This window comes from Phaethon aethereus (assembly GCF_964289735.1).
Source record: "Phaethon aethereus genome assembly, chromosome: 17".
NCBI lineage: Eukaryota > Metazoa > Chordata > Aves > Phaethontiformes > Phaethontidae > Phaethon > Phaethon aethereus.
Window position 1 is genome coordinate 9,059,663 of NC_138593.1, and position 27,941 is coordinate 9,087,603.

Below are 27,941 nucleotides of genomic sequence, written 5' to 3' on the forward strand. Positions count from 1 at the left end.
CTGTTACTGTGTTTATTTTAATCTGTTTACTACTTCATTTTTCTCTACCTCTGCACAGGCAGACTAGTAATTTTGTCTTCTGCAAAATTCTGTTGTATTTTCTTATCACTGCATGGGTGTCTTTCAGTGCATGCCCTTTTCTCTCACATAGAGATGACTAACTTTTGCAGTAACTATGCAAAAATGTTTCTGATACAATAGGAGCCTTCACGGCATTAAGTAGCATGCTGGTCGTTTAGCAAAATCAGGGCTCCTGAAATAATCTTTTCTTGCAACACACATGCTTTTTTTCACTCTTGATAACACTTAATCAGTTTAGCTTGTGGACACAAGTCTTAAGAAGTTGCAGCAGCTTTCTCCACCTCACACTAAGTCCAAACTGTGGTTGTTCGGGTTTGAGCTGAAAATAACAGACTGTGTTGTTCGATGATGTGTTGGTCAAGGCAAGGCAATGTGCATCACCTTGGGTTTGCTGAATCATGTGAAAAAATGGAACAGACCTTTGAGCAGTTATCCTACTTACTCCTGATCTTGGTTTCCACCTGGTCTAAAATGATCTCCACTAGCGCTTGCTTTAATTACAGGCTCCAAAATACAAAAAAATCCCAAAATTTAAAGCATGGACAAGTTAACTTGTGCAGTTGCATTTACATCATTTGAAACAAAGGTTGAACACTAATGGCTCTCTTTATCCCAAAAACACAGCCTTTTCCATAGCATCCTCCACTTTCATATATTCCAAATGAGATGGGTAGTTAGTGCATTGGAAACGGGGGTTGTTGCGGATATAGTTAAGGAATTCCGGAGCTCCTGGAACGATGATATTGTCAGCCAGAACCACCGAGCCCTTCCTCAGCAAGTTGCATTCCTAGAAAGAAGAGAAATTGCTTCATGGTGGCTGTTAAGCAGATATTGACTTGAATGTAATGTGCTTTCATGTTAACCATGTCATATTCAAGCGCCTGCATCCAAAAATCCATTGTACTACGGGTTTAGAGGGAAGAAAAGAGATGGGAGAAGCTGAGTAACTCTCTGATCATGTTTGTGTTCGTATTTAATATGCTGACTTTTTTCTGTTAACATAATCAGTAGAATATTAGAGATGCTGATAACCTTGGGTCATTCAGGTTCTGAAATAGCAAATCAAGTGCAGTGGAGGTGTGCAGTTTGCTGATCAGATTGTTTCCAACTATGTCTACACGATCAGTAAGATGGTTTTGGTTTGGCTCTCATGCCTAATCTTTGAAAACTTTTTTAATATGGCATTAAAATGCAGTAGCCCTTACGGTCACTTGAGAGGCTGGCATGTACCAGTCTGCTTTGGTCAGTCTCAGTCAAACTCCAAAACCACTAAAAGAATAAAATAAATTTTCTGCGCTTGTTTCCCTTTCATCTTGTACAACTTCCTGCAGCTTTGTTCAGGAGCTGGTCATGAAGCAGGGTTTGTGCACAATGAAGATCACTGACAGACTTCCACAAGGCATAATTAACTTGCAATATTCACTTCAAATGCAATGTTTATCCTCAGTAAACCTACAAACCTAATTTTTACTGGTATTTTTGTCCAGTAGAAGTTGCTTATCTGAGCTTACCAGCTGTTTTAAAAAAGAAAGTCTGAAGTTAATCAGGCTGGTTTGTTATCCTGTGGTTACAGGCAGCAGCTGTAGCCTCTAACATGGGGTGGGTTTTGTTGCTCTCCGTATATTAGAGAAGTCCTGTTGATGAGTGTACTGTGGAGGCTGTTTAGCTTACTGCTTTTGCCTCTGGTGACTGAACACCAGTCAGCACAGTAGAAGCAATTTTAGAGACGTGGCAAATATCCCCCGGCCTGTTTCTATCACACAGCTTATAGAAGCCCGCAAATGACAATGTGCTGTATTTTCCACTGGTCGTCAGGATTTCAGATGCTCTTTGTGTCAGGCTTTTGTAGAAATACATGAAAAGGAATGCTGTCTGGGCCACTTTCAATATATATTTCATCTGAATATTTTATATCCATATTTCATATTCACTATTCATATTGCAATACATGCCAAAATTGCATGTTAGAAGGTTTGTAACATCTGAGAAAACGTGGGGATCTTTTCTTCATCTTTCTCCTTTTAACTTTGTATGTTTTTTTAAGCAAAGCACCTTTGTATCACAGTTGCATCAGACTGACCACTACAAGGGAACTAATCTACCCGTTTGTTTTGGCTGTGTTTGTGAAGGTTAAGCTCTGATAAGGATGTGCTAGCTCTTCCCAGTGGAAAGAGCTCAGTCATCCTTAGACAGCCAGTTTAAAAGAAAACATTCTCTGGGTACAAAATAACTGTAGGGAGGGAGCATTTTCTTCAGCTACTGCTGTGTAAATTCAGTACTGGCTGTTCATAACCCCAAACAAATTTCCTTTTCAAACAGCTATCTGGAGGATAGGGCTGAAATTGGAAAACAGGGGAGCCTGGATGAGAAAATAATTTTGTAGTCCTCAAGCAGGTGTCAGGAAGTAGTTGGCAGGCTCTCAATGTAAGAGGCAGCCTCAAAAAAGTGCATTTATTCGTGAAGAGAATAATTGAAAAATGACACTTCCATACAAATAGTTAAGCAGTTGTAGAAAATTTTATCAGCCTGCAGCTCCAAAGCTAGGGGAGTTGTGTTGTGTTGATAGATACAGATGTTGTCAATCTCTGTTATTTAACACTTGAAAATACCTTCTTATCCAGAAGTCCTCTAGTAGTTATCTCACCTATTCATTGCCTGTTACAGCCAACTTGCTTTGTAATGCTAACAGTAATGGTTAAGGTGGGTTAGGAAGAAATGAGCACAATTTTTCCACATCTGGGGCTGGAGATAAAGTTGGACAGCACTTCCCTAGCAAGTGCCTGACTGGGGCAGTCTGTACTCCTCCAAAAGTTGCTTTGCAGCCAATTAATTAGGTGGAGTAAAGACTTACAGAAAGATGATACCCAGCTGTGCTACCAAAATAGTATTTCACCAAAAGGCTCTGCTGGCACTATAGACCCAGGCAAAAAAAGGGATATTGATGAAATTAGAGAGGTGGAGCTGGGATATGCAGGTACTAAGTCTCACCTGCTCCCAGGATCAGGATGATTTTGGGTCAAGTGTTCCAGTTAGTGACCATGCAGACACTCCTCCTAGGGATCGTAAGACCTAGATCATGCACTCCTCCAGCTAGGACTTCTACTGCAGACCCATTTGTTCAGGAAACAAAATGGTTCAACAGTATTTGCCAAGTCCCGAGCTATGTAGTGTCAGCAGTTGTCCGTAACAAAAGTTTGGGAGCTTGTCCCCCAGATCTTCTTTTCTTGTAAGGTTGCTATTTTGGCTGCCATTACTCATTTTACAGAGGATGAGGTCCTTTATGAAGAATATAGGCCTCACAGACATCAAGGCATTTGCTACTTCACTTTTAACACTGAAAATGTGCAAACTGACCTGAAGCAGGATGGTGTCTGGTGTGTATCTGTCTTTCCAGTGGTCCAGGAAGACAAAATCCAGAGTATCCACTTCATATTTTTTCTTCAGCTGGGGGATAATTTCCTCTGAAGGGCCTTCTAGGAGTTTTACCTGAAATGCAAATCCATCTGATGAGTTGTGAACCATTAAGAAAAAGCGCACGCCTCCAGCTCATTTTAAATTGTGGCCAGACATCAGCAATCCTGTTTATAGCTCAATATTGCATCAGTGGAATTATTTCACAGGCTTAGATCAAGTGTACCATTTTTTTTTGACAAATCAACTCAGTTATGTTCCAAAATACGGATTTCGGTGGTTTTGTGGTTTTTGTTTAAATAATAGCAGAATAAGTGACCTATTGTTTCTGTTGGATAATGTGATTCTTTACTGGAAACACAGGACTCTCCTGTTGAAACCAGTAATTAAATTGTCATTTTAAACATAATTTAAAAGTAATTAAAATTACTTTTTTAGTTTACATCTTAGTTGAATCTTGTAGTCCAAGAGAAGCAAAAAATACAGAGAACAGGTTAGTTTAGAATAAAGCTGGAGGCTACAGCATGTAAAATTGATATGGCCAGTAGAGGGAGAAGGCAGGACAGAGACTATTACATCTTCCTCGCAGGTTTATTGGCACAAGTACTGTTAAACTGAAAAAAGCTGCTGCGCATTGATTTGTAAAGCAAGTGCCATATACTGTGCATGGAGGAAAAAAGTGGTAAGGAAATCTGTCTGGTTTATGATTCATAGCTGATCAGGAGATTAAATCAGATGGGGAAAATGCAATTTTAGATGTCACTAGTACTTCAGGTTCTCTTTAAGAAGTTAAGAAACACATTAGAAGATCTCATGGTGGGATTTATTTCCTCTAGTTTTATCATCTATGTTGAAGTGAGTTGTCTAGTCAAATAGACAGGCAGTTATCGGGCATGAATCCCCTGACCTGCTATAGATGTCTGCCTTGGGCTGAGATGGATTATAGACTGGAAATACCTGCATCTCAACCAACCGTACAGAGTCAAAACACCTCAGATTGCATAAAATTTAGGTATATATATTGTGACCAACTAGAATTGGGTAAGTACATCTCATCTGAAGTCCACTGCACATAATATAACTGCTTACTGTGAGTTTTTGTAACAAATTAGAATATGGTTCGGTTTTCTGTTGTACTCAGTCTTGACGCTGATTTGAAACTTTCAGTTTATATAGAGAAAAATCAATATTCTAGCTTTTGGGAGGTAACAGTGAAGTCCTCAGCTGTAGTGCTGTGAGAGGTCAGGGACTGTAACTAGGTATGAAGCTAGTAAAATTAGTAAGGACTATGGGGGCAAGAAAAAAAAAGAATACAAAATGTCTATGCATAAATGTTGGACAGAAATCATAGAAAGGCTTCTGATTATCAGGAGGAGGAATCTGTGGGGCAGTATTGCAGTTCAATAATGGCAGTAAATCTAACCAGTTTTGCAGTAGTGGTTACTAATTTTATGAAAAGGACTATGTGTACTGATGTCCTGTGACTATAGTAAGTGAAATAACTGACTCTGGAGCCTCCCTCCAGGTCTGTATTACTCTTACAGTCACTATGCGTTTTGAAAATAGCTCTCAGCAAATGGCCTGTCTACTGTACTAACCGGTGAATAGTGAAGAGGCCAAACTGGAAGATGCTTTCAAAGTGTTAAGGAGATACGGATGTATATGATTATTTCTGGTCTTGCCCCTCTGAATCTTCATCCTGACTCACACAGCAAAGAACTCTGAAGAACAGCTGTGATTGTTTTGGTCCCACACACACATCTTGATAAGCCTCAACCTCTACCCTGACTCTCAGCTGGGTCTCCATTGTACTTGGACACCTGACTGATGCTAACAAATTTAGCTCACTTGCACTGTGTGTACAAAAGAGCAGACAGGCTTGGTCCTCTTCATGGACACCAGTAGCCTGATGGTTAAATTCTGCATGTTCCCAAATACTTAGGGTGTCATTGTTGCTTGACAAGTAAAAAACAAATTTAAACCTATTATTGTTGTTTCTATGGATAAAGTCCCACTCTCCATGTATTGCTTCCTCATACCAACCAGAGACAAATGGTATTACCTTATCTTGTACTCCAGCAAACTCAATCATCTGTTTAGCTATAGCAGCAAATTCTGGATTGAACTCTATAGTGAGAAGATGAGCTCCTTCCTTCAGTAGCCGAGCAATCCTAACTGCTGAGTAGCCACAGTATGTTCCCAGCTCCAGTGCAACTGATGGATTGACTTCTTCCACTGTCTTGTCTAGAATTAAACCTGAATAAAATGGAAATAGGTTAACTTTTGACAAAATCAAACTAGTTCACATACAGAAGAGCAAGTTAGTGACAAGAAACTTACAAAGTCCATGTACTCAGTTGCTCAGGACCTTCAAAAATTAAGGGTTGATGTCAAATTATATACTGTATCATTTGTAAATTGGCTTATCTGTGATCAAGTTAATCACAGATATTGTAACTTTCAAAATGCAAACTTTCAACTAAAAAAATCTTACTTAGTTTCATAATATAAACATTTCTGAGTAAGGAAGTGCCTAAATTAACTAAAATATTTATAGTGTGACAAGGGAAAAATGCAGCATTTTTTTCCCAAGAACTTGTTGCAGAAACTGATCATATTTGTGAAATATATAACTCCTGAATTCTGAGCGCTCATATTTGTTGCAAATATTGCATGCAGTAGTCTGATACAAAATTTCTTATCCTAAATACTTGTTTTTAAAGGGAAAAGTCTAGTTATAAAGTTGCAAAATATTTGGATTCACTAGATAAATTTGTGGGATGGAAAACATTAGTCAATTGTTAACAACAAAAAAATGTTCCCAAAAGAATTGACGGTGTACTATATTCAGTCCTTCTGAAGAAAAGGATTTATTTGTGAGAAAACTGTTTCCTCTTACTTTAAAGGCTAGAAACTAGATAACTAACCTGAAAAACTATTTGAAGGGATTTTTACACTGAGCCATGACATTTTTCAGTGTACATATACATTTCATTACATTATATTTTCCTGGATGTCATTTGTTTATGAATAGTGTGTTGATGATGCTTGCATCTTGAGATCATGTGGTCACTCTTGATATCTTTGGAACTAAAGATGCATTAACTTTGATGGCTCTTATCTGAGGAAAGTTCATCTTGTCAGAGCAAAACTGGAGCAAAATTTTTAAGAATATAATCCCAAATGATTAAAGTTCAGAGACTTAAGAATTCCACTCAGCTACCACCTACTGCTCTGTTGCCCTAAGCACCCCAGCCTGGTATGCAGAGGAGCTAGTTTCACAAAATGTATCCATGACAGAGAAGCATTTTTATTCCAATGCTTACAGTTGTATTTCATTAGCTATGTTAATCCCAGACTAAGCAAATTTCCCCTGCAATTTCACAGCAAGAGGTACTTTTGTGTCTAATTCATAAGGGAACATGTTAACATTTTGCCATTACAGTTTTTTTGAAACAAATGTCACTTTCCTGTAACTAACAAAAAAATGTTTTGTCCAGGTATTTTCCCTTAGGAAGCAGGAACAAGATGATTTGACTCGCCAAGTAGCAATAATGTCTAATAGCTGCTTTTTTGTAGTACATGGGTAGGATTTCTCCCTTCAACAGTAACTTACAATTTATGCTTTCATATGCAAAATTCATATAGTTTAAAATACCTTTTTTTTCAATTTACCATCTTCCCGTTAATGATTTGAAAGTACTTAATATAATGAATTATGCCTTAAGGCCACCTGTATAGTTCCTATATAGGAACTGAAGTATAATTACACAACCCTAGATTTTTTCCCATAAATTGTCACCCTCTGCTTACGCACTTGCAACGTACACAACATACAAACCCAGGTTTGGTCCTACGACTTCCTGGATTACTCACTGAATTACTCCTCCTCCGAGTCACCTGCACAAGCATGCATTACTGTTTACAGGATGACTCTGCTGACCACAAGACTGTTGTGGTTTTTGGGTTTTGTTTTTTTTTTTTTGCAGTAGATGAAATTACCATGTGAATACAATAAGATGTCCTGTACTGTGCTAGTCGTGAAGGATCTTTCAAGTGCTGATCCCTGCTGCAATTACCTTTCTCATCGCCCACATTCATGGCCCACTCTTTCTGGGAGCAGTATTTATCTATAGCATCCAGCACACTACAGGGGTCTCCTCGGACTGCATTCTGCACCACAAAATTTAAAATCCTCTGTTCTTTGCTCTGATTCATGATGAAATTGGTTATTTTCTCCCGGATTATTTCATTCCAGATAAGGGCAGCAGTGCCGTTTTTCCTGATGAGTACCACAAAAAGCAGCAAAATGAAAAGCAGGAGGAGGACAATGAACAAAAGGATTGAAGAGCTCTCCAGCATCTGGAAGGAAAGAGAAAAACAGCCGAGGGTTAAGGTGGCACAGGAGAGAGTTATGCTTTTTGTAAATATTAAGCTGAACAGCTCATGACCAACCATACTGATCAGGAACACACAGAGTTTAATTATGATATTGTCCAGAGTAGCTGAAAACGACTCTCTGTCACTTGGTAATGGATGGTGTTCTGTGGCACCCCCTTTAGAAGACAATTTTACAGGCAGTCAACAAGTAGCTTTATTTAATGCTCTGGTCCCTTCCCCCACACAGCTGCTCAGTCCTGGCTCTAAGCATGCCACTGCACAAGGAGCCTCTCAGGACCGAATCTGTTCTAACTATTTTTCAAACGATTTAAAATCTTAAATTGGAGCCTGCATGTGATCCCACTCTCCTAATTTTTGAGGACTGGGAAACTTCTAAGCTGGCCTTGGTAAAAAAATGTGGACTGTCCCACACATTAATTCTGAGCACAGTATCAGCAGAAACTGGGCACTGTTAGGTAACATTCTGTTTCGAATCAGTCTGCAGGTTGCGAGTTACTCCTTGCATGCAGACCTCTTTGCCAGTACCTGCCATTCTTGCATGCTCTGCAGAGAAGCTGAGCTTGATGTTTCAGTAGGACTCCTTCCTTCCAGAGCCTGCAGCAAAGGTACCCAGGTGGAATGGTTTACAGAAAATAGAAGCCTTTTTCCTTCTTATAGAACCTTTGACGTGGGCCATCAAGCTGATACTTTCAAGAACAAAAGATACATTTCCTTTTACGAAGTGGGGATGTTTTCTCACTGGTTATAAAAACATAAAGCTGAATCCCTGAATGAGAGCCGAGCTCAGGCTCATGTAATTGAAGAGATGTAACAAAAGGGCATATTGTACTTCTCTGGTGGGCCAGCTCAAATTATCTGATGGGATGGTGCCTATTCTCCCCCTGGAATTTAGTGTCATAGCTGCAGGTGCCTATGTGTGTGCAGCATGGGTGGTGTGTGTTTCTGTTTGTGAGTTTAGGGCACCTGAACATAAAGCTCAGCAGATGGGATGCATGTCACCCTGTACAGCTCAAGCAATAAATCCCATCAAAGCCATTTACTCTGATGGATTTCAGACAAGCCAGTATACAGGAAGGTGCATTTATTTTCATGCAGGAGTCACAGCACAAAAAGATCTGATAAAGACAGGGTTCTTAAAATTAAGGAATTGACTTAGCCTTTGAGGCGGTGCCAAACTAAGGGTTGTGATTTGCCTGAGGATTCTCTGTGTGTGAAGCTCCTCTTGTACAACTCAAAACACACCTCATGTCTGATTATGTGGCTTGTAACACTTCCACTTTTCTACTTCTGCTTCCCACAAGTCACAGTTGCACACTGGGAGGAGAGCACAAGTTGTAATGTGCTCCAGTTAGTATTAGGATGAATGAATGCCAGGTTTATTTGTTCTTTAGGTCTAATTAGGCATTTGAACACGGGTGTGAAGGATTCAGAACCAATTTCTTAACCTCGGCAGGCTGGATTGAGTTGCACTGGTTTTTAAATGGTTATTTTTAAAGAACATGACACTCAGCTCTTTCTAGTCTCTGATTCTTTCTATTAAGTGTTTCTCTTCTAGCTCGCTAAAAACGGTGAACACTTTTCCACCTGCACCTGTCTTAATGTTCCACCTACCTGGAGTTCAGCAAAACCATTGCTCCAACAGGAGCTACAACATCCTCAAAAATTTTGCCTAAGTTACACAAGACCAGAGGTTAAGGGCTATATGACTAGCCAAATATTCTCCCAGATCTCTTCCTACCTGTTCTTGCTTCCTTTTTTTGTATCCCCCAAAATTGTCCCAGGAAAATCCTAAATTTTATGGGTGGTCAGACCTCCATTCTGTAGTGGGACTTGGCACATACATATTACACATGGGAGAAATCTATCCCACTGTTTTAAATTTTGAATCATCATGCAGAACACATTTTGAGTTCAGAAGATGACTGAGTTTCCATGGAGATAGGTTCAACCTATACTACATCCAATGTTTGTTCACCCATGCACTTATCTTAGTTGCACAGCAAGTATGATTTGTTTGGAGCAGTTAAAAGTCTATTTCTTTTGCTTTTAAGTATTCATCAGTGTTAATACTTACCTTTAATGCTTTCCTTGCAAAATCTGACCTGAGACATTTCTTTTCAGGGCTTGCCAGAATCATTAGCACATGAAAATCTTGCTTCTTGGACTTTCTGTATATTGTTTCCTAGCTAATAAGAATTTGCTTCTTTACCTCAACAGGGACCCTGAAGGCCTGGATGTCAATTTTTCTTCCTTCCTTCTATGCACTAATAGTTCTACCAATCAGGCCCAATTGTCCTGCACCTTCTGTTCTTTCTAGTTCTACATGAAGATGTTCTACATTATCTGTCCACTGAGAGCTTGGATTGGGTTATGAAAATATCATTAGTTTTACACAAAAATATCTCTCTAGCTTTGCTTGGCTTGTCTTCACTTGGTTTTCATGGCTCAGTTGATTGTATGGTCATTGTTGATGGATTTGGATTACTGACATAGTTGAGAGACAATTATTCTGAACTTCAGTGAATGGATGGAGCCCAGAAATCATTTACTGACACCAGCAAGTATCTAAGCTTCCTGCCTCCAGACAAGGGAAACCGCGTGAGCCCTGCATACCAGTGACTCAGTAGCAGTCCAAACATGTTCAGGTCCCTCTAGAACTGAAGACTGTTGGCAGTCAGAATTTTTTCAGACTACTGCCAGACATAATCCTCTGGTTACAATGGATACTTCGGCATTCTCTGAGTACAACTTGCCACAGGCTGGTGCTTCGGCACTAAGAGATTCTGCCAGTGTGTTTGGGGCTGCTCTGCAAAGATCTGTTAGATAGCAAGAATGGATGATAGTTGCAAGACAGAACTAGGTGGTGTATGTTTTGTGGAACAGCTTCCTCCTTTATTACTTAGTATAGTTATAAAACCATTTGGTGAGATTTCTCAAAACAGGGAGAGATAGCATCTGTAAGCTAACTCAGCCCCACTCCCTGTCCTGCAGGAATGCGGAGACTTCTTTTTCAGACAGGGAACAGACTGTGAAGTCTTCTTTTTATACCTTAACAAAAAGGACCTGCTTGACAGTAAAATCCTGCCCCTCCATTTTCACATTGCTTCCGAGGCATGGAAGGGTCTGTCAGCCAACCAGATTTCTGTTGTCTTATTTTCCCATGCTGCTACAGGCTTTATACACCAAAACTGCAAGACACCACATGCTCAAAAGCCCATGTGTTAAAGGACAGCTTCTCCATTGTCTGCAGCCTGTGAAATGCTATTTCTTAACATGTCTCTGTTAGCCAGAGCAGAGAAAAGCACTCAACTTGGATTAGACCTGCTGATTCTTAGTAACTTCAGCTAATGTCAAAAAAAACAAATATCTGTCACCTTTACCTGAACAGCAGTATCCTTTTAAAGATTTTGTCATTTTAAGAGTGTACTTTGTGCAGAGAAAGATGCCTTGTTGGAGATGTACATGCCCTATCTTTGCAAAGGCACAGATTGTATTTAGGCTGCTGCGACCCACAGAAGGTACTGCAGTGTGACATCCTGATACCAGGATGCAACTAGCTTGACAAAAAGGTGTAAATTGGGATATGCTTCTGAACAACACAGACAGCCATAGCCTTCTATCTCTTCTAGCCTTTCCTTATGCAAAACCATGAGCAGGCTGACAGCCCTTTAGCTTGTCTGAAAGGGCAACAACTGATAATTCTGCTGGGCCACCTGGGAAACAAATTTTGGATCTTCAGCTGTGAAATCTTGTCACTTCAAGTTCACCCAAGAATCCCCTCTGAAGGCAAAATACTGACCTGTATTTATCTTTGTGTCTCTTCAGACCTAGACTGGTGAGTGGCTCTTAGCACTGGTTTGTTTACATGTTTTGTGTAACGTATTTGTCAAGACAACAAAAAAAAGCTATAAATTTAAGCTCAAATCTATGTGATTTGGGGATGGTCTTAGATGCTAAAACTTAAGCGATTCTTTCTGCGATTCAGCTTGGCCATTCCTATGATCAAGTGCTCAGAGGGATCTATTTCTTACCGTGCCTCAATCAGATCTTTGCACTTCTGAGTCCCACATGAATGCTACCGTACGTAACAGCAGCGGCCACCTGCCTCCACAGATCCTTAGAGGTTGCGCACAGGTAGCAATGACCGATACAGTACATGTTGATTTTTTCCATTCCTAGACAAGTTCACTTGCTTTTGTTGTATAAAGGAATGTTTTTCAACTATTGGGGTTTTTGTATTATTATTGCTGTATAATACTCCAATGCCTTCATAAACTGTCAGTATGGGTTGTTCTTAGCAGGCATTTATCCTGAAAACCACTTTCCAGAGAAGGTAACTTTCAAAAGGAGTAAAACAGACGTATCTTGTTTTTCTTTTCCTTTTTTTTAAACACAGTTTCATTTTCAAAGTTAGTCCCTCTTAATTTCTGTCACCTTAAATGTGAAAATAAATTTAGTGATACCAGTAGACTATAAAAGCAGGCTGCCAAGAGCAAGATGCATCAGTGATGGTCATGCACCCAGAGGGAAAAAAAAAATCTGTACCAAAATAGATAATTGCTTTCATATTCTTAGCTGAAAAATATTTGATATGAAAATTAAGTGTGTAATTCAGCCAGTTTAAAACACCACTACCAACGAGACAGTCCTGTTATGACAGCTTTAGAAAATGCAACTGTAATTTTAGCTTTAATGTGGATTCATGAGATTCATTAAGTATGCAATAAAACTGAACTTGCACATAGTCAAGTTTCCCACAACCACTTATTACAAGGCAGTCTCTCTTATTATTTAGTGCTTGTACTGAGGTTCCAAATACACAGGTTAGCACTGCAACCTCTTCTGTGCATTAGAAACACCATGACAAAGTGTGTCTTCTCTTTGAAAGCTAAAATTTGAAGTGGAAAATATTAGGCAAAATGAAAACTTCAGCAAGGGAATAAACAGAAGACTGGAGGTATAACATCATGGGAAGGAATGAACAACACATATTACTAAATCTATTTTTGAGAAGACAGAGTTTAAAAGAAAACATATTAAAACTTCATGCCCAAACCTGTCAAATTACTGACAAGTCTTTCTAAAGCACTGTGTTATTTTCTTATGCATCTAATTTTGGCAGGTTTCATAAGACCAAATCATAACTTGATAATGCAGTTCAGCAGTTTTCCCCTGCTGCAAACCATAATCAAACAATCAGCATTAGAATGGGATTACCTCTGTTTCAGCTTACAGAGATTTAAAAAGACACTTTCAAAGAGAGAGGCAAACACAAATTGTGGGAATCTGCTGCCCCAACTTGCTTGCCCTTGAAGATAAAATACCTAAGTCATTCCGATGGCTATAAAAGAAACCTCAAGAGAATGGCTCAGACTCAGGGATCTATTATTATAGCAATAGTTGTTAAGTTAGGGGATTCACTACCCCCTTACTATTACGTCATCTCCAGTTTTTATAAAAACACAAAAATGTCCATGTGATGGAGCACAAAACAATACATCCTGTTCTTTATTCTTGTACAGGTGACTCCAGCCATTTCACCAAAGGTTACAATAAGGATTTTTCAGTAATGTTATTTATGGTAATGCTTCTGGTAAATTTTTCCAAGACTGTTAAAAAATAATTGGTTTTAGAATTCCCTGAATTGAAAAACTAAGCATTAGAACAACTGGTAACATCAATTTTTAAGGTAATTCTGAGTAACTAGATGAATCGAATTGAGATTTTTCTCAATGTTTCATAAAAACTGCATGAAGTTTTCATAACACTGCCAGAGGAAGGTGTATGGAGATTTGATCTAAACTACTGGTTGCTACTGTTTCTCTCTCAGATTCCAAACAGCCTCCCTCTCCTAAAACCTGATATTTACTAAGAAGAAAAATAAACATATTGAAAGTAAGCACCTTTAAATGCTCTGAGTTGTAATAAGAACATATACCTTAGTGAGTTTCACACTTAGTGGATTAAAAAAGCACCAAATTTGATTATTTATATATTCTTAAGCTTAGTTCATTACATTATGACTAACTAACGACCTCATTTCCTACAGATGCAAAAATAAGAGATGGCAGGTATTAAAATACCTGGTATGTTGAAAACTATTTGATAGAACATTTTTCTAATCAAGGTGAATGCTTATAAGCCTAATTACAGAACGTCTCATTACAATTTTAGCTTGGATAAACTGACATTGCTTTGCTTTGTACTGACAATTAAGTCCTAAACATAACCACAACAAAATCTCTTCTACAAAGTATATTAGACTGCTATTCTCCAGGACTGGAATGAGTAAACTTTGTGATCCTGAGTCAGGGCACTTAGGGTTGAGTCTCATTTTGGCAGTATTTTTCTGATCTGATCTTGGGTGAGCTGTCTTACCTATGTCTTTGTTGCCACAAGAGTAAGTTAAAGTTACTGCTACTTCTGTAACTTTCAAGGTGTTGCAAAGCTGAATTAATCTTTGTGAGAAAAGGCCCTGCTATGGATATATGGATAACACCTGAGGAAAGGCAAAGTGATTCCATCTGCATTAACTAAAGAGATCAATTTTGGGATACTAAGACAGCAAACACCTTTGTGATATTATTATGCTTGAGTTTATGAATAACAGGGAAAATGTGGAGACAAACATTGCTTCGAACACTCTCCTTAAGTGATTTCAGCTTGCTGACAAATCAGGCCTTTGAGGAAAGATGATGTTACATCCAATCTAGCTATAATTTTTCATGCATTTGATCTAAGTGCCAAGCACTGGTTGGTTGGTTAACAGTTTATTACGAGTCTCCGAGCATCCAGACAGTACTTTAGCATTCTGATGCTAAAGAGTTTAGAATCTACTTTAGACTTCATTAGCTCACATACCTGGTGAATGGGGAGTGCTTGGTAAATTTATACCATTCAACCTTTTCTCACAAAAAAATCTCTCCATCTGTCTGATGATATTGAGGATGATAGAAATGGTCTACATAGAGTGACTAGGGACAACAGGGCCTGACTCATTGCAGAGACACTGCTGTTAAGTCTGCAGAGAGAATAATGTAATAATGCAAACAATTTTCTGGAGGTTTTTTTACAAAGGACATGCAAAATAACAGATTAAACCCTCCCATGCATGTACCTGTGTGAAGGAGGTAGGTGTATACCCTATCTTTAGAAAAGGGTTAAAAAGGCTCCAGTTCAAACTTTTCAAAAGCTTCTGCTGAAATTATGCCTTTAAGTAGCTCATGCACTACAGTATGCAGAGGCTTTGCATATTAGTAAGGACATATTAGCTGTTTAAGAAGCATTGTGAAATCAATGCAGAAGAGTCAGCACATTTCTACGCATATTTTAACAGTGTCTGTTGCTGTACACTAGGCCAAAGGACATCTGTGCTGTGCCATGACTGGGACTGGCGTTCCTGATTCTTTGTGCAAAGCATCTGACACTGTCCCACACGACATCCTTGTCTCTAAATTGGAAAGACATGGATTTGACAGATGGACCACTCGCTGAGTAAGGAATTGGCTGGATGGTCGTACTCAAAGAGTTGGGTCAGGGCAATCCCAAACATTACAGGCTGGGTGGAGGATAGATTGGGAGCAGCCCTGAGGAGAAGGACTTGGCGGTGTTGGTTGATGAGAAGTTCAACATGACCTGCCAATGTGCGCTTGCAGCCCAAAAAGCCAACCATATCCAAAAGAAGCATGACCAGCAGGTCAAGGGAGGTGATTCTCCCCCTCTGCTCCACTCTCATGAGACCCCACCTGGAGTACTGCATTCAGCTCTGGGGCCCCCAACGTAAGAAGCACATGTACCTGTTGGAGCGAGTCCATAGGAGGGCCACAAAAATTATCAGGGGGCTGGAGCACCTCTCCTATGAAGACAGACTGAAAGAGTTGGGGTTTTTCAGCCTGAAGAAGAGAAGGCTCCAGGAAGACCTTATAGCAGTCTTCCAGCACCTAAAGGGGCCTTAAAAGAAATCTGGAGAAGGACCTTTTACAAGAGCATGTGGTGATAGGACAAGGGATAGTGACTTTAAATTGAAAAAGGGTAGATTTAGATTAGATATAAGGAAGAAATTCTTCACTATGAGGGTGGTGAGGCACTGGAACAGGTTGCCCGGAGAAGTTGTGAGTGCCCCATGCCTGGAAGTGTTCAAGGCCAGGTTGGATGGGGCTTTGAGCAACCTGGTCTAGTGGAAGGTGTCCCTGCCAATGGCAGGAGGGTTGGAACTAGGTGATCTTTAAGGTCCCTTCCAACACAAACCATTCTATGATTCATATGGTACTATGATTTGTCCTACGCTGTCTTGAATGAGGCAATCTCTGGTTTGTGGCATTTTGCTTTTCTTGATCTTTTCCCAGAGCAAGAAAAAGGCAGAGTATTTTGGTCAGAAAGTCTAAACTAACTTCTGCCAAATATATTGTATCCTGTTGCTGTGGGCAACACAATTCAACAGCTTCATATTTTAGTACTTTTAAAGGTCAAAAAAAAAATCTTTTTACCTCCTTTCGTTATTGTTTATGTATTTTCAAATGAGTGCAACACTGTGAAGAATAATCAGCATATTGCCAAATGTGAATAGCTTGTATGTCAATGGAAACTTAGTCTGGGAGTTTGACATTCAGATTTTCCACTGACATCATGAAAACAAGCTGAACAGGCTTTATATAATTTTTCACTAAGTATTTCTTGCATGAAATCTAGATTTCCCTCTTCCTAGGTTTTATTCAAGTTACTACAATTTAGCTTCACTACCATGACTACAAAAATTCTGACTTCTATAAATGCAAAGTTCTGATGATTTTTTTTTTCCCCCCTGGGCCTTTTGTCTTGTCTTTTTCCCTCTTCTCAGGTTGAAAGGAAACAAATACAGGTTGATATTCTTCTTACTGAATGAAAGGAAAAGAACAGAAAAGTGCCTATTGCCTACTAGGGAGCCCCATCAACTAAGCTTCATAAGGGTGTTTAAATCCATTCTCCCCAGATAGATTTCAATTAGGATAATTGCTACCCACTTAAAACTCCCTTCATAGTAGCATTTGTCTTAGTGGTATTTGGTGCTATCACCAAAAGGAAAAGGTTTATATAATGGTTATGTGCCGCATAAAGAAGAGTGGGGTTTAGAATAAACTGGCCACACAGAGAGGCCTCATCTCCATCCAACAAGCAGGTTCACGTGGATCTGTAGCATTCTGATCCAGACTGGCCTAGTGAACACGTTGCATGATTAAAGCCAGAGCTTAGGGTGAGAGAATTCTTCAAGGTTAAGAAATGCACTTTACCAGGCCTTGAGCAAAGACAGCTTCTCAGGAATAAGACCCTTTCAGGTACCCCTTGGAAGCATTGGTTTCTAATAGTCCTTATTCCCACTCCAGAACTCTAGATGCATTTGTACTATTTGTACTAGTGTTTGAGGCCAGTAGTTAGCGCAGCAGTTGTACAAATCCCACCTGGGAGACAGTGGACTGCTAAAAGTAGAAAGTGCTTTGCCCTGACAGCACATTAGGAGCTGGTATGTAAAGGTTCTCTCACCTGAGATTTTCATGTTCAACACAAGGTAAAACAAGCTCCTATTGAATGATTTTGCCCCAAATGGAGGTAGGGAGAAAGGTCCGGAAGAGGAAAGACTAAAATGGCTAGTTGTCCTCAGCATAATCACCTATGACAGACCTATTTCACATTCTCTCTTTATATCACAAAGACCAAGGGCTGAATCCTCAGTGTCCCAAATCCCCACTGCATGCTCCTGCCCTGCTTCCAAGGCTAACAGCTAATCTAGTGTAAATCTGTCTCCCAGCACAGCTTTCTACTCTCCACAAGCTGTTCTTCAGGCCAGGGGAAATGCGTGACTGAAACTTGGTAGTGAGGACACCCACTAAGGGATCTGAAAAAGTAGGAAGGAAATCGCTGCTGAAATGATGGCTTGTTTCTATGAAGTGAACAGCTCTAACAGGCCAGGCAAGGTGGGATCCACCACAGAACAGCAGGTAACCAAAGCACTGTAAGGGAAGAGGCAGCATGAGACCTTGGTCTCAAATCCTGAGTGAATGCCCTCCCCAGAAAAGTAGCTGGAGTGGGCAGAGTGACTCTTACTTTAGCTAGAAATTGCTTTCTGAGAAATCTCTCCTGAGAGAGTTCTAGCAAAACTGGTCTGGATGGCCTCACACACTAAGATCTGTTTTCAACGACCGCTGCCAAAATTATGTTTTTTCAGAAAATTCCCAGTCAGTTCTAATTCCAGTGATCCCAAAGGAATGCTTAAAGACAACAGTGTGAGACTGGCAGAGATAAACCTGATACCAGCTGCAGGCTGCTAAGAAATATTGCTAAACTTGAGTGACAAGTAAATTGTTTGCAGTTAGTTGTTAGTGTCGCTAAACTCTTTTTTCCATTGATGCAAACTAAAGCTGTAAATCAGGAAAATTTTCTTTTGCATTTAAATACTGCAATGCTGTGCAAATGCACACGATTCTGAACCTGAGGGCTTTGTTAGAGGAGTCCATGGCCGAGTAAGCAGAAGAAAGTAAGCTTAAGTGCAGAGATGAGTAAAGGTTGTTTATGGAGATCATTGGTATGACATGTGGTTGACAGTATTGGTAAATATGAGTTTGTTTTTAAAGGGCAGAAGGTGAAGAATGTCTGTAAAGGGCATCAGAAAGATACTCTATAAGCAGCAACAGGGCTAGCAAGCAAAAGTACTAGCTTTTTGTCTGTTCTTCACAGACATTTTGCTGTAGCAGAACTCTCTCTTGAGAATGAAGACCCCCATAAAATACAGCTGCAGCAACACATTTATAAAAGCAGCTATTCATTCAAATATGACTGAACTGAAGCTTGACTTGCATTCAGCTTTTTCTTGAATACAAATGAGTGCCAAATTCCAGCATACTTATAGCCATAAATTACATTTCTATTTAGTCGGGGTTATCTCATCTCACTTCTTTCAGCTGTCAAGGTTTACAATACAGTACAAATGCATTACACAGAAATATGTCCTACTCTTTCTCTGTGAAAGCTGTTGCTGCCCACGGACTGGCTTCCTGACAATAAGTACCAGTCAGAATGTGGAAAACACTACTTCTTTCATATTCACCGCTGTTTAAAATAGTGACATTATCTAAGATAACAAATCATGTCAAGTCTAAGAAATAAGAAAATACAAATATGTACCTTTCTCAGTACAGCAGAAGCTGTTCTCTCGATCTTTTCCTGTGCTGCTTTGATGTGGATTTTATGGAATAAGAGTCCAAGAGCCTTCAGTATTCAGTCACATTCGATCACATCACAGGAATAGCTTATCAGTTCTGTTACACAGACTCTAAAAGGAGCAGTGTCCTTTTCCCCAACTCCTCCTTTCACAGATTTCTGCACTCCTTAAAGGTGCTCAGTGCTCTAATAACCTTAGAGAAAGCTATTCATCTGTCCCCTAATGACAGTGTTCTTGTTACTTAGTTACAGCACAGTGAATGCTGACAAAGTCAGGTATGAGCCAAATCTGTCCTCAGTGTAAATGCACTGTGTTCAGTCAAGCAACTCCAATGAATTTGGCCCAAGGGATTTAGTTCTTTTTTCAGCTCAGATGTGGCATGCTACAGCCAGTAGAGAATTCGTAGAAACAAGACCTAGGCATGTGGGTTAAATATAGAGTGCTGCTGGAGGGAGGGGAGGCATGTATAGCAAATTGCTTAACAGCAGCTACAGAACGAGGTGCAATCAATACATTATAAACAGTACATTTGAATTTCTATAGCTCCTAGCTGGAAAAATATTCTGCTACAAACCACTCTGAGATAAAAGAAGAGGCTTATTCTAGTAAACCTCGTTCTCAGCTTGGCTGTCTATATTGTTTCCTTTGAGGTGGAAACAATATAATCAAGCTGCAATTAAATTGCACTATAAAAGAAAATAAGAAAAACCAAAAACCAAACACAACATGTTAGTAGTTTCCTGCTGTACTCTCACTACAAAACTCAGACCTAGTCAGTGAGTGTTTGAAGCTCTAGCCTAGAAACTTTTTAAAGATTTAAAGAAAGGGTTTGTATCAAATGTGGCAGAAACAAGAGCTGAAGATCTGAAAACAGCTTTGTCACATGAGGGAGGATGTCCTTGAAAGAAATAGGGACTACCTGAGAGTACGACAAGAGAAGAATAAAAATTTTTAAGTGCATTAATTGAATAAAGAATTGTGGGAAAAAGGGGTAGGTGAAGATCAAAGTGGTTTTAGCAACTCTAAACAAAACATAACTAAGACTCTGCAATATAGCACAGTACCCAATGTCAATACAGAATAACTCTGAAGTACCCCTTCCATGTATAACAGAGCTTTAGCTCAACAAATATTTTCTTATAATCCAGACATCAAGCAGAACAAAGAATGAAATAAGCAATACTGTATTCCAGCTTCACTGACAGTCATTTCCTGTCTGGTCAAAAGCTGGTTGTGAAAGCATGACAGGTTGTGTCTGCACAATCCCTGATGCCACCCACAGTTAAAATTAACTGAGAATTTCTTTTACTGCTGGGCTGTGGAGAAAAGAGCTTAAAACAGTAGAATTTATTCTGTGCAGTGACCTGGTTCTGTAAGCATGTAATCTATTCTTTGGAGACGTCCTTGCAGTTAACTATAGCTAGTTGTTAACTGGTGGGTGGTATCAGCCCAGCTTCTTAGCAGTGTAAATTAGCGCCAAGACTTACCAGATTGAGCAGTGTCCCATGACAACACTTCTAAAGGACTTCTAACTTTGAGCTGAATCATATTCTTCAGGCAAGAAGCATGGGAGGAGCAAACTTGCTTCTGCCTGCCCACAACTGTTTACTTGTATGATAAAAGCTATGCCTGCAAAGTAACCCTTTCTGTTGTCTAGATATTTCATTACATAAGTAAAAATGGCGAATGGCAATAACTGCAAACAGATAAAGCCAGAGGTTTAGTTAGTTGAACGACCCAAACTGTGTGATAATGTCCATAAGTTGCTTCCAAGTTAATAGAAAGTTGAAATTTTGTAATACGTTATTACGAGGTAATTTTTTTCTACAAAAGAAGTTTCTTTGGTAAGCTGATAGACATTGTCTTATGCTTTTCTTTAATTTACCTTTTTGCCTAAAACAGGGCCTATATAGGTATGGATAGTTTGTAAGTTTTTACTAAGATAATAACAATGTTACATACTCCAGAGTGCATAAATTTATACACTATTCACATGACTTATCCTTGTCTAGATAGTAAAAATTTACCCTGATATTAATACATCCAGGTTAGAGAACTGTGGAGGGCTATAAATGTACCGCTGTAATACAATTTTTATGTAGGGACAAGATCTTAAAAGATGGATTTGCTATTGCAGAACATCAGGATACTGCATTCACAGGACACATCTATGGAAAGATAGAGACTCAGTATGTCTTAGCTTGGGAGAAACATCTCAGGAATGGCAACAGGTCAGAGTAACTGGCTAGTTCAGACTGACTTGCTCTGACAGTTGACAGAGTTAAGCTCAGATTTGTCTGCACAAACTTGTGTAGACTTGCTCATGTACAGAGCTCTCAGTCTCAAATGGAGGCTACACAGCTGCAATCACATGATGCAACATGGCAGTGCTATCCCCACTTGCTGTGCATAGCACGGAGTTAAAGCTTTCCCAGTAAATCTATGCTTGGCATAACAACAAATGGCATTCCCTTCTTCTAATAATCCTGCCCAAAGGCTGGTTTTTAAAGGCTTAAACAAAGGGAGACAGGAGAGCTAGCACATTATCATAAACCCCACAGATCATGTGAAACACTGAGTGGAAGAAAATTCTTTTGAGCTTGCATTTTCAGAATAGCAGGAGGGATTTTCTTTTATGTGAATTTGTTGTTTTGCACAGTCAAATTACATTTTTTTCCCTGAGAAATATGCAAAAGAGGACTTTTCAGAAAGGAAACAACACCCATATATGAATCGGGAAACTGCCTGGAGATATCTAAAATAGGAAACAGCTAAAACAAGAGAGATGGCCAGCAAAGTTGCACTCTAAATTTTAACAGATAATACAAGCAGTTTGACTATTTTGTGTTTACTATGCATCTTAAAAGGTTATCATGTAGACTGAAAAAAACTTCCTGCCTTCAAAGACTTTATAACTCCTCATGAAAACTTTCAAGCTCAGTTAAGTCTACCGTATTTCTGTCTTTTCTCCCCTCATTTTTTGATAATATATGTTGAAGCATTTGAATGAAGTCAAGAACTTGCGTTACCTGAAACTTCATCTGTTCCTTCTCTTTTTATCCCCTGCTTGTAATCAATTAGTTGTTTAGGGCAAACTATGAACAGAAGATCCTATGTTAAGGAACTAAGAAATAAAATGGTATAGATTAAATTCTGAACAACGATAAGACCTACTCTCACACAAATTTCTGAAAATTTAAAAAAAAGCAAACAAAGGGGGAAATAACAACAAAGCTGAAATGTTAAACCATTTCTGTTGGTTTATGAACCTATGCACAAATGTTTCCAGCAGAGGAAACACTGTTAGCTGAAGGTTGTATTCTTTGTAAGAAGATGTCCTTTTGGGGCACTTAGCATTTATTAGAATGGTTGGTTTTCCTTTAGAATTACATTTTTAAATTTAATTTAAATTATGACCTGATTTAGAGTAATTCTGTGATGCATGTACTTTTCTTAGCTTACTCAGTGTAGTTGTTTTAGATACATTTACAGACCTTACATAAAAAATTATTAGTTAATGGGATATGGTATTTGTCCTATATTAACAAAATGTTGTAAACTCTGTAGGTTTCATATGGAAATCTGATCACCACCTCGATCTCATAAACCAAAATTAGTAATTTTCTTCCCTTTTCAGCTTGACTTTTAACTCTCCTAACAATTCATTTGTCAAAGCTCTTAAAAGCAGATATCAAAAATGCAGAAAAATACAGCAGAGTTAGACTGTAAGCAAACAGCCCAACAAAAAGTAATACTGGAAAATTCTTGCTACACAAGTCAGTTAAGAAGCCTTAAATAAAAGGGGTTAAAATACCTACTTTGTTTACCCAGGATCTGTGTCTTCAAACAAGGGTTCTCACTTGTCAGCATAACCCCCTTTTTAGAATACTATCCATATATTTAGCAACTTGAATCATGAGAAGGTTTTACATTGCTTTGAAAAAAATCTAAGGATGGGTGACCACCCCTCCCCTGCTACCATTTACTCTGTCCTTTTTGTAGCTCTGGGATATGGTTCTCTCACTTGCCAGGGACTATGTCACCATTTCCGCTTTTGTATTCAGCATTTGACATGCCTTTCTTCCACATACTCTTTCTTTCCCTCCTCCTTCCTCCTTAATGCTAAGGACACCAGGCTACAGACAAGCAGAGGAGCAACAAGAAAAAACAAAAACAAAAGAAAAAAAGAGTACAGTCAATCACAAGAGAGATGGTAAGAAACCAAAAAGTCCTACCTCATGCAGAGACCTCTTAGTTCAACCACTGATCCAGTACAGTTGACTAACAATCCTGTAAATTATTAATTAGGTCATGCCAGAAAATGCAGCCTCTGATATAATCCATTTCCCACTCCACCCACTAAAAAAGAAACAATGTGATGACTTCTAAAGATGGTATCTACCTGACACCTCTCTTCTTTCCCCCACTCTGCCAGATCGCTAATCTGGGAACATAAGACCTAAAGCAAACCATGCCAGAAGAACAGGAAAGACAAGAAGACGTGTTTGAAAAGCTAAAATTTCTAAAATAGTAGAAAGGTAGAAAAGGTATTTGGTCCTGGTTGTCTTCATGAGGAGGAATTTAAGTAAACCATTGATAAATGTAGCAAAAGGTATTTCATATGAAGGAAAAAAGTACAGAATTCCAAGCTGTCCTTATAATAAATTCAAAAGGAGAAAGTCTGCCCATTAACAGAACTAATTCATGCCTTACAAAAGCCCTATTTTTGTTGAATGGATTTATATACATTTCTGAAATGTATTACAGTAGTGTTTCCTTTGCCCTTTTAATACCACACTGTTTAAAGTACATTGAATAAACATCTCTCCCTGGAAATAAACCAAACCACATTTAATGTATAAAGTTAATTTATGACTTTAAATATGACTAGCTACAACTGACAAAATTCTCTGTCAATGCAATGTTAAGTCTGATAGCTATCTTGTGAGAAGGTTTTTTTTAATCCCGTTTCAAAAAAATATGCTTTCACTGCAGAAACACAATACTTCATGTACACGATTCCTGATACTAGAAAGTATTTGCCACTAAAGGACTTAATGCTTGCTTTCTTAAAATAAATTAAGATATATATTTTTTATATATGTAAAAAAATGTATACCACTCATTACTCTGGTCAGCTTAATGCTAGCCACAAAAGAATTAAAATAAAAGAGTAGAAAGCTATAGGAGATGAGCCAAAGACACATCAGAAACCATACCTGATAACCAGAATCTGTCTCTGATCCCTGAGAAAGATTTTTGAAGTGCAGCGCAGACACACCTGCTCAGTGCTGACTGCAGCAAGTATCATTGGCCACTCCTCATGTTTACATTGTCACCACAGGCAAAACCTACTTCTCATTGCTGATATTTGCCTCTATCAGTCCCAATGATCAGCTTGAGAGAATGCGCAAGAACACACAGAGCGGTGTTACACAGACTTTGTACTTTCTTCCAAAGATGGCGGTCCTGATGGGAAAGCCTTGCACAGTGCTTTATCGTTAGCTGTGAGATACAGCCAGAGGGCTGGTGGCACTGCAGCTTCACACGGGTCTGCCAGTGGCACAGCGGCAGCTATGGATAGTTCTGGTTCCCAGATGACTTAAGAAGGATGCCAAAGGGAAGCAACTGACTCACTTTCAAGCTAGAAAAGAGAGGGTGTGTGTTGATGTTTTTAGGATCTAAAAGAAGCTACAATCTCGCTACTGCCACGTAGGTTGTGGTTCATTTAGACTCTGAGCTCTAAAATAATGAAAGAAATCAGTAATGCTAGTGTACGATGCGTCTGTGACAATGGGCACTTGGCCAATATCCTATCTCTGTGGGAGTTCAGAAGCATTACTCCAAATTTATCACCAATTCTTTCCTAAATTGCCACTGTAGGTGCTGTTTAAAGGTAATGTTTTCTATCAACAGCTTTGCTACATTTAAGGCCTTTCCTTATTAGCAAAGTACCATAATGCTGCAGGGACATTTCTTCACATAAACTTGTTTTGTGTTTGGGGAGATTTAATTCTACCCTTGATCCTACATATCTGAACTACATGCTATGTGAAGAGAACATGCTCAACACTGCCTGATTCAATTCAGGACACTGGCTAAAATGAATAGCTAAAATAACTTTGCATGCATGTACCTGAAAGGCATAAAAGATTAGTATCTGAATATGCTTGAAGTTTCTTTAATTCAAAGGCCTCTCAGTATGCTCTAGTCATGTCTTTCTACTGCTGATGCATTGGGTAATCAACGATTTATTGATCAGTGCTGCAGGAGGCAAGAGAGAGGGGTTTTGCCTTTTTAACAGCAGTGATACTGGACAAGTTGTCAATCCATTTACTAAAGTGATAGTATTTTCAAACATAATGGAGTGAAAAAAATTAATTAGATCTACCCTGGAGGTGATGTTAGTTCTACAAAACTTTCTTTTCAGTATTATAATTTCCTGCCATTTCTCCTCAACTGTGGACCAGATGATTGACGGTTTCTGAAACAAAATGGTTGGATGCTGCCCCCTTGTGAGCCAGGCCCCTGCTCCGGACACAGCTGAACCATGACTGCCTAAAACTTTTGTTCTGTCACCAGCTCCCTCTCCCCAAGAAAAAGCGGCTGATTCTTTGTCCCAAACTCTGATTTGGCTACGGTGGCATTTATCACATACAACTCACTACATACAGCAACAGGCAGGGTCACTCCTGTGCTTCAGTAAAGGCCAACAGCCAGTACTTCAAGAATGAGAAAGACCTTGCTCCCTGTGGTATTGTTTTGATCAATGCCTACTTCAAGGCCTTTTACCTTAGGCTGCCAGAATATATTACAAGCATTAATAACTCCCATCCAAAGTAGGTCAGCAGCATCGCCCTTGTTTAATGAATTGCTGGCATGTGGCACATGTGTAGCACAGGCCCAGCTCTGCCATTTTGGTTGAGGAAGCCCTCTTCTCTTGGACTGGAGACCCTAGCGCCTGCTCTCAATGCTGAATGTATCTTAGCCACAGGAATCTGAAGCAACATCACGTGTTGCCTGTAATACCTTGTGGAAAGGAGAGGCTTTATTCAAGCCACCTTCTCAGAGGTTTTTAACGTTTGGTCTTCATGCTGCACCTGAGGAAGGGCCTGTTACAGCCCACCTCTCACCACATCTGTTACAAAGGGATATGCGGTTTCAGAAGGGAAAAAAACAGGGCTCTGAATATTGGTGAAGGTTCTGGGCAGTTGTTGTGTTCCTCTTCTTTCCCAAAAGGCCTTCCCCAAACCCCTTTTGCAGCAGCATCTCAGAGGAAAGCCAGTCAAGCAAAGCATGGGTTTTTCTCCCCTTCCAAACGTCTGGTTTTAACGCAAACGCGCTCCTCTAACGCCAGAGTCTCTGCCCGCCTTATCAAAAGGCCTCTAGCGTCTTCGCAGCGACTCCAGAAGCCGGAGCTCTGGACGGCAGAGCGAGAGCTCTCGCCGGGAGGGAAGCTGCCGCTTTCCCTCAGGTCTGCGCGCAGGGCGGGCGTCGTGCTCGCACCCGCGACGCGGCGATCCTCGCACCCCGGCATCCCACCGCCCTCACGGGGCTCCGCCACCCTCACCGACCCAGCGTCGCCGCCCTCCACTCAGGCGCTGCTCGGTCGCCTCTCAGGGGTCCTGTCTCGGCGCAGAGGCTCTTTGCCGTACAGCATGGCGGCGCTGTGGAAGAGGCGGCAGCGTGTCCTGGCAGTGTCGGGGCTGTGCCGTACGGTACGAGCCCTCTCAGGTACGAGGTGCCCGCTGGGCTCGGGCCTGCAGAGGCCGCGCCTCCGCCACTCCTCGCGGGAAGCGGGCTACCCTCTCCTCCTGACGCCGAAAGCGCTTGAAGAGGGTCCCCTGGGCCCTTCCCACCACCCGCACGGCGGGCAGAGGCCCCGCGGCCGCCTTACTTGAGCGACCGCTGTGGGGACCGGAGATCGGCGACCCCCGCGAGCCACCCCCCCCCCCCCCCGCAGGCGCCACTCTCCTCCTTTAGCGGCCGAGCCGGGGCGGGAAGGGTAGCGGGCTGCCTCCATCCACAACGGCTGTTGGAGCCATCCCCGCCTCGGTGCCTCTGTCGAAGCCGTCCCGCGGCCCCTGAGTTGCTAAGGGAGTCTCCGGGCCGCAGGTGGCTGTGAAGTGGGCAAGGCCTCCTGCGCCCCTGCGGTGGGGCTCGCCGGAGAGGTACCGGGCCAGCGCGAGAGGCAGCAAACCTTTCCTCTAGGCTGAACTCCAACGGCCGGGGGTATCAGCCTTTCCAGTCTGACTGCCCACCCTGAGCTGCCGAGAGAAGCCACCCGACCATACGATGGCACAGCTGGTGTGGGGATGCTGTAGGCCTCGGCTGTCCTCCCTGAACTGCTGGCAGCTCTGAAAGCAGGGGGTAAACGAGTTATTGCTCACCTGTGGTCTTCTGCCACTGTAAAACTCCTCTGGAAGGCTGGGCTGATCTGTGGGGAGGCTGAGGTGGCAGAAGGGGCCAGCTTCCCTCTGACCACCACACCCCTACAAGGCTGAAGCTGTGTGAGTCTGATAAGGTGACCCTGTTGAAAAGGCTGTGTAGACCTTGCTGCTGTCATGCAGAGACAGAAGACCTATGCTGGATCCTAGCTGCAACTGTGTAATCATGTAGAAAGAGCTTCTTGGGACATTGTGTAAAAATCTAAACTATTTCCTTACTTCTTTTGGATTGTTTTATTTTCTGTATTTCATTCACAAAACCAGACTACGTAGTTTAACAATTTTTGGAGAATGCATTGGGATACTGAAGAAACACAGTGCTCTAGTAAAGAAAACCCAAATCAGCAATAATAAATTGTAAAAAATAGTGTACTTTTTATATTTACCTTCTTACATACCTCTCCCATCTT

At 40.5% G+C, this 27,941-nt stretch overlaps 2 protein-coding genes across 3 annotated transcripts in view; one reads left to right on the forward strand and one right to left on the reverse strand.

Annotated features, from left to right (window-relative positions):
- Nucleotides 1-688: 688 nt before the first annotated feature.
- COMT (catechol-O-methyltransferase) lies at nucleotides 689-27,938 on the reverse strand (the record flags this gene model as incomplete). The annotated part of the gene is made up of 5 exons (XM_082007644.1): nucleotides 689-868; nucleotides 3,436-3,567; nucleotides 5,555-5,748; nucleotides 7,572-7,854; nucleotides 27,918-27,938. 5 exons carry the CDS (start codon nucleotides 27,936-27,938, stop codon nucleotides 689-691), a joined length of 810 nt encoding a protein of 269 aa, XP_081863770.1.
- Nucleotides 26,743-27,941, forward strand: part of TXNRD2 (thioredoxin reductase 2) — a gene marked incomplete at its 5' end in the record, with an annotated part of 34,141 nt that continues 32,942 nt past the window's right edge. For both annotated transcript variants that reach the window (XM_082007641.1, XM_082007642.1), the window contains one exon: nucleotides 26,743-26,818. In XM_082007641.1, the coding sequence (XP_081863767.1) occupies nucleotides 26,743-26,818 (76 nt within the window). The remainder of the gene's footprint in view (nucleotides 26,819-27,941) is intronic.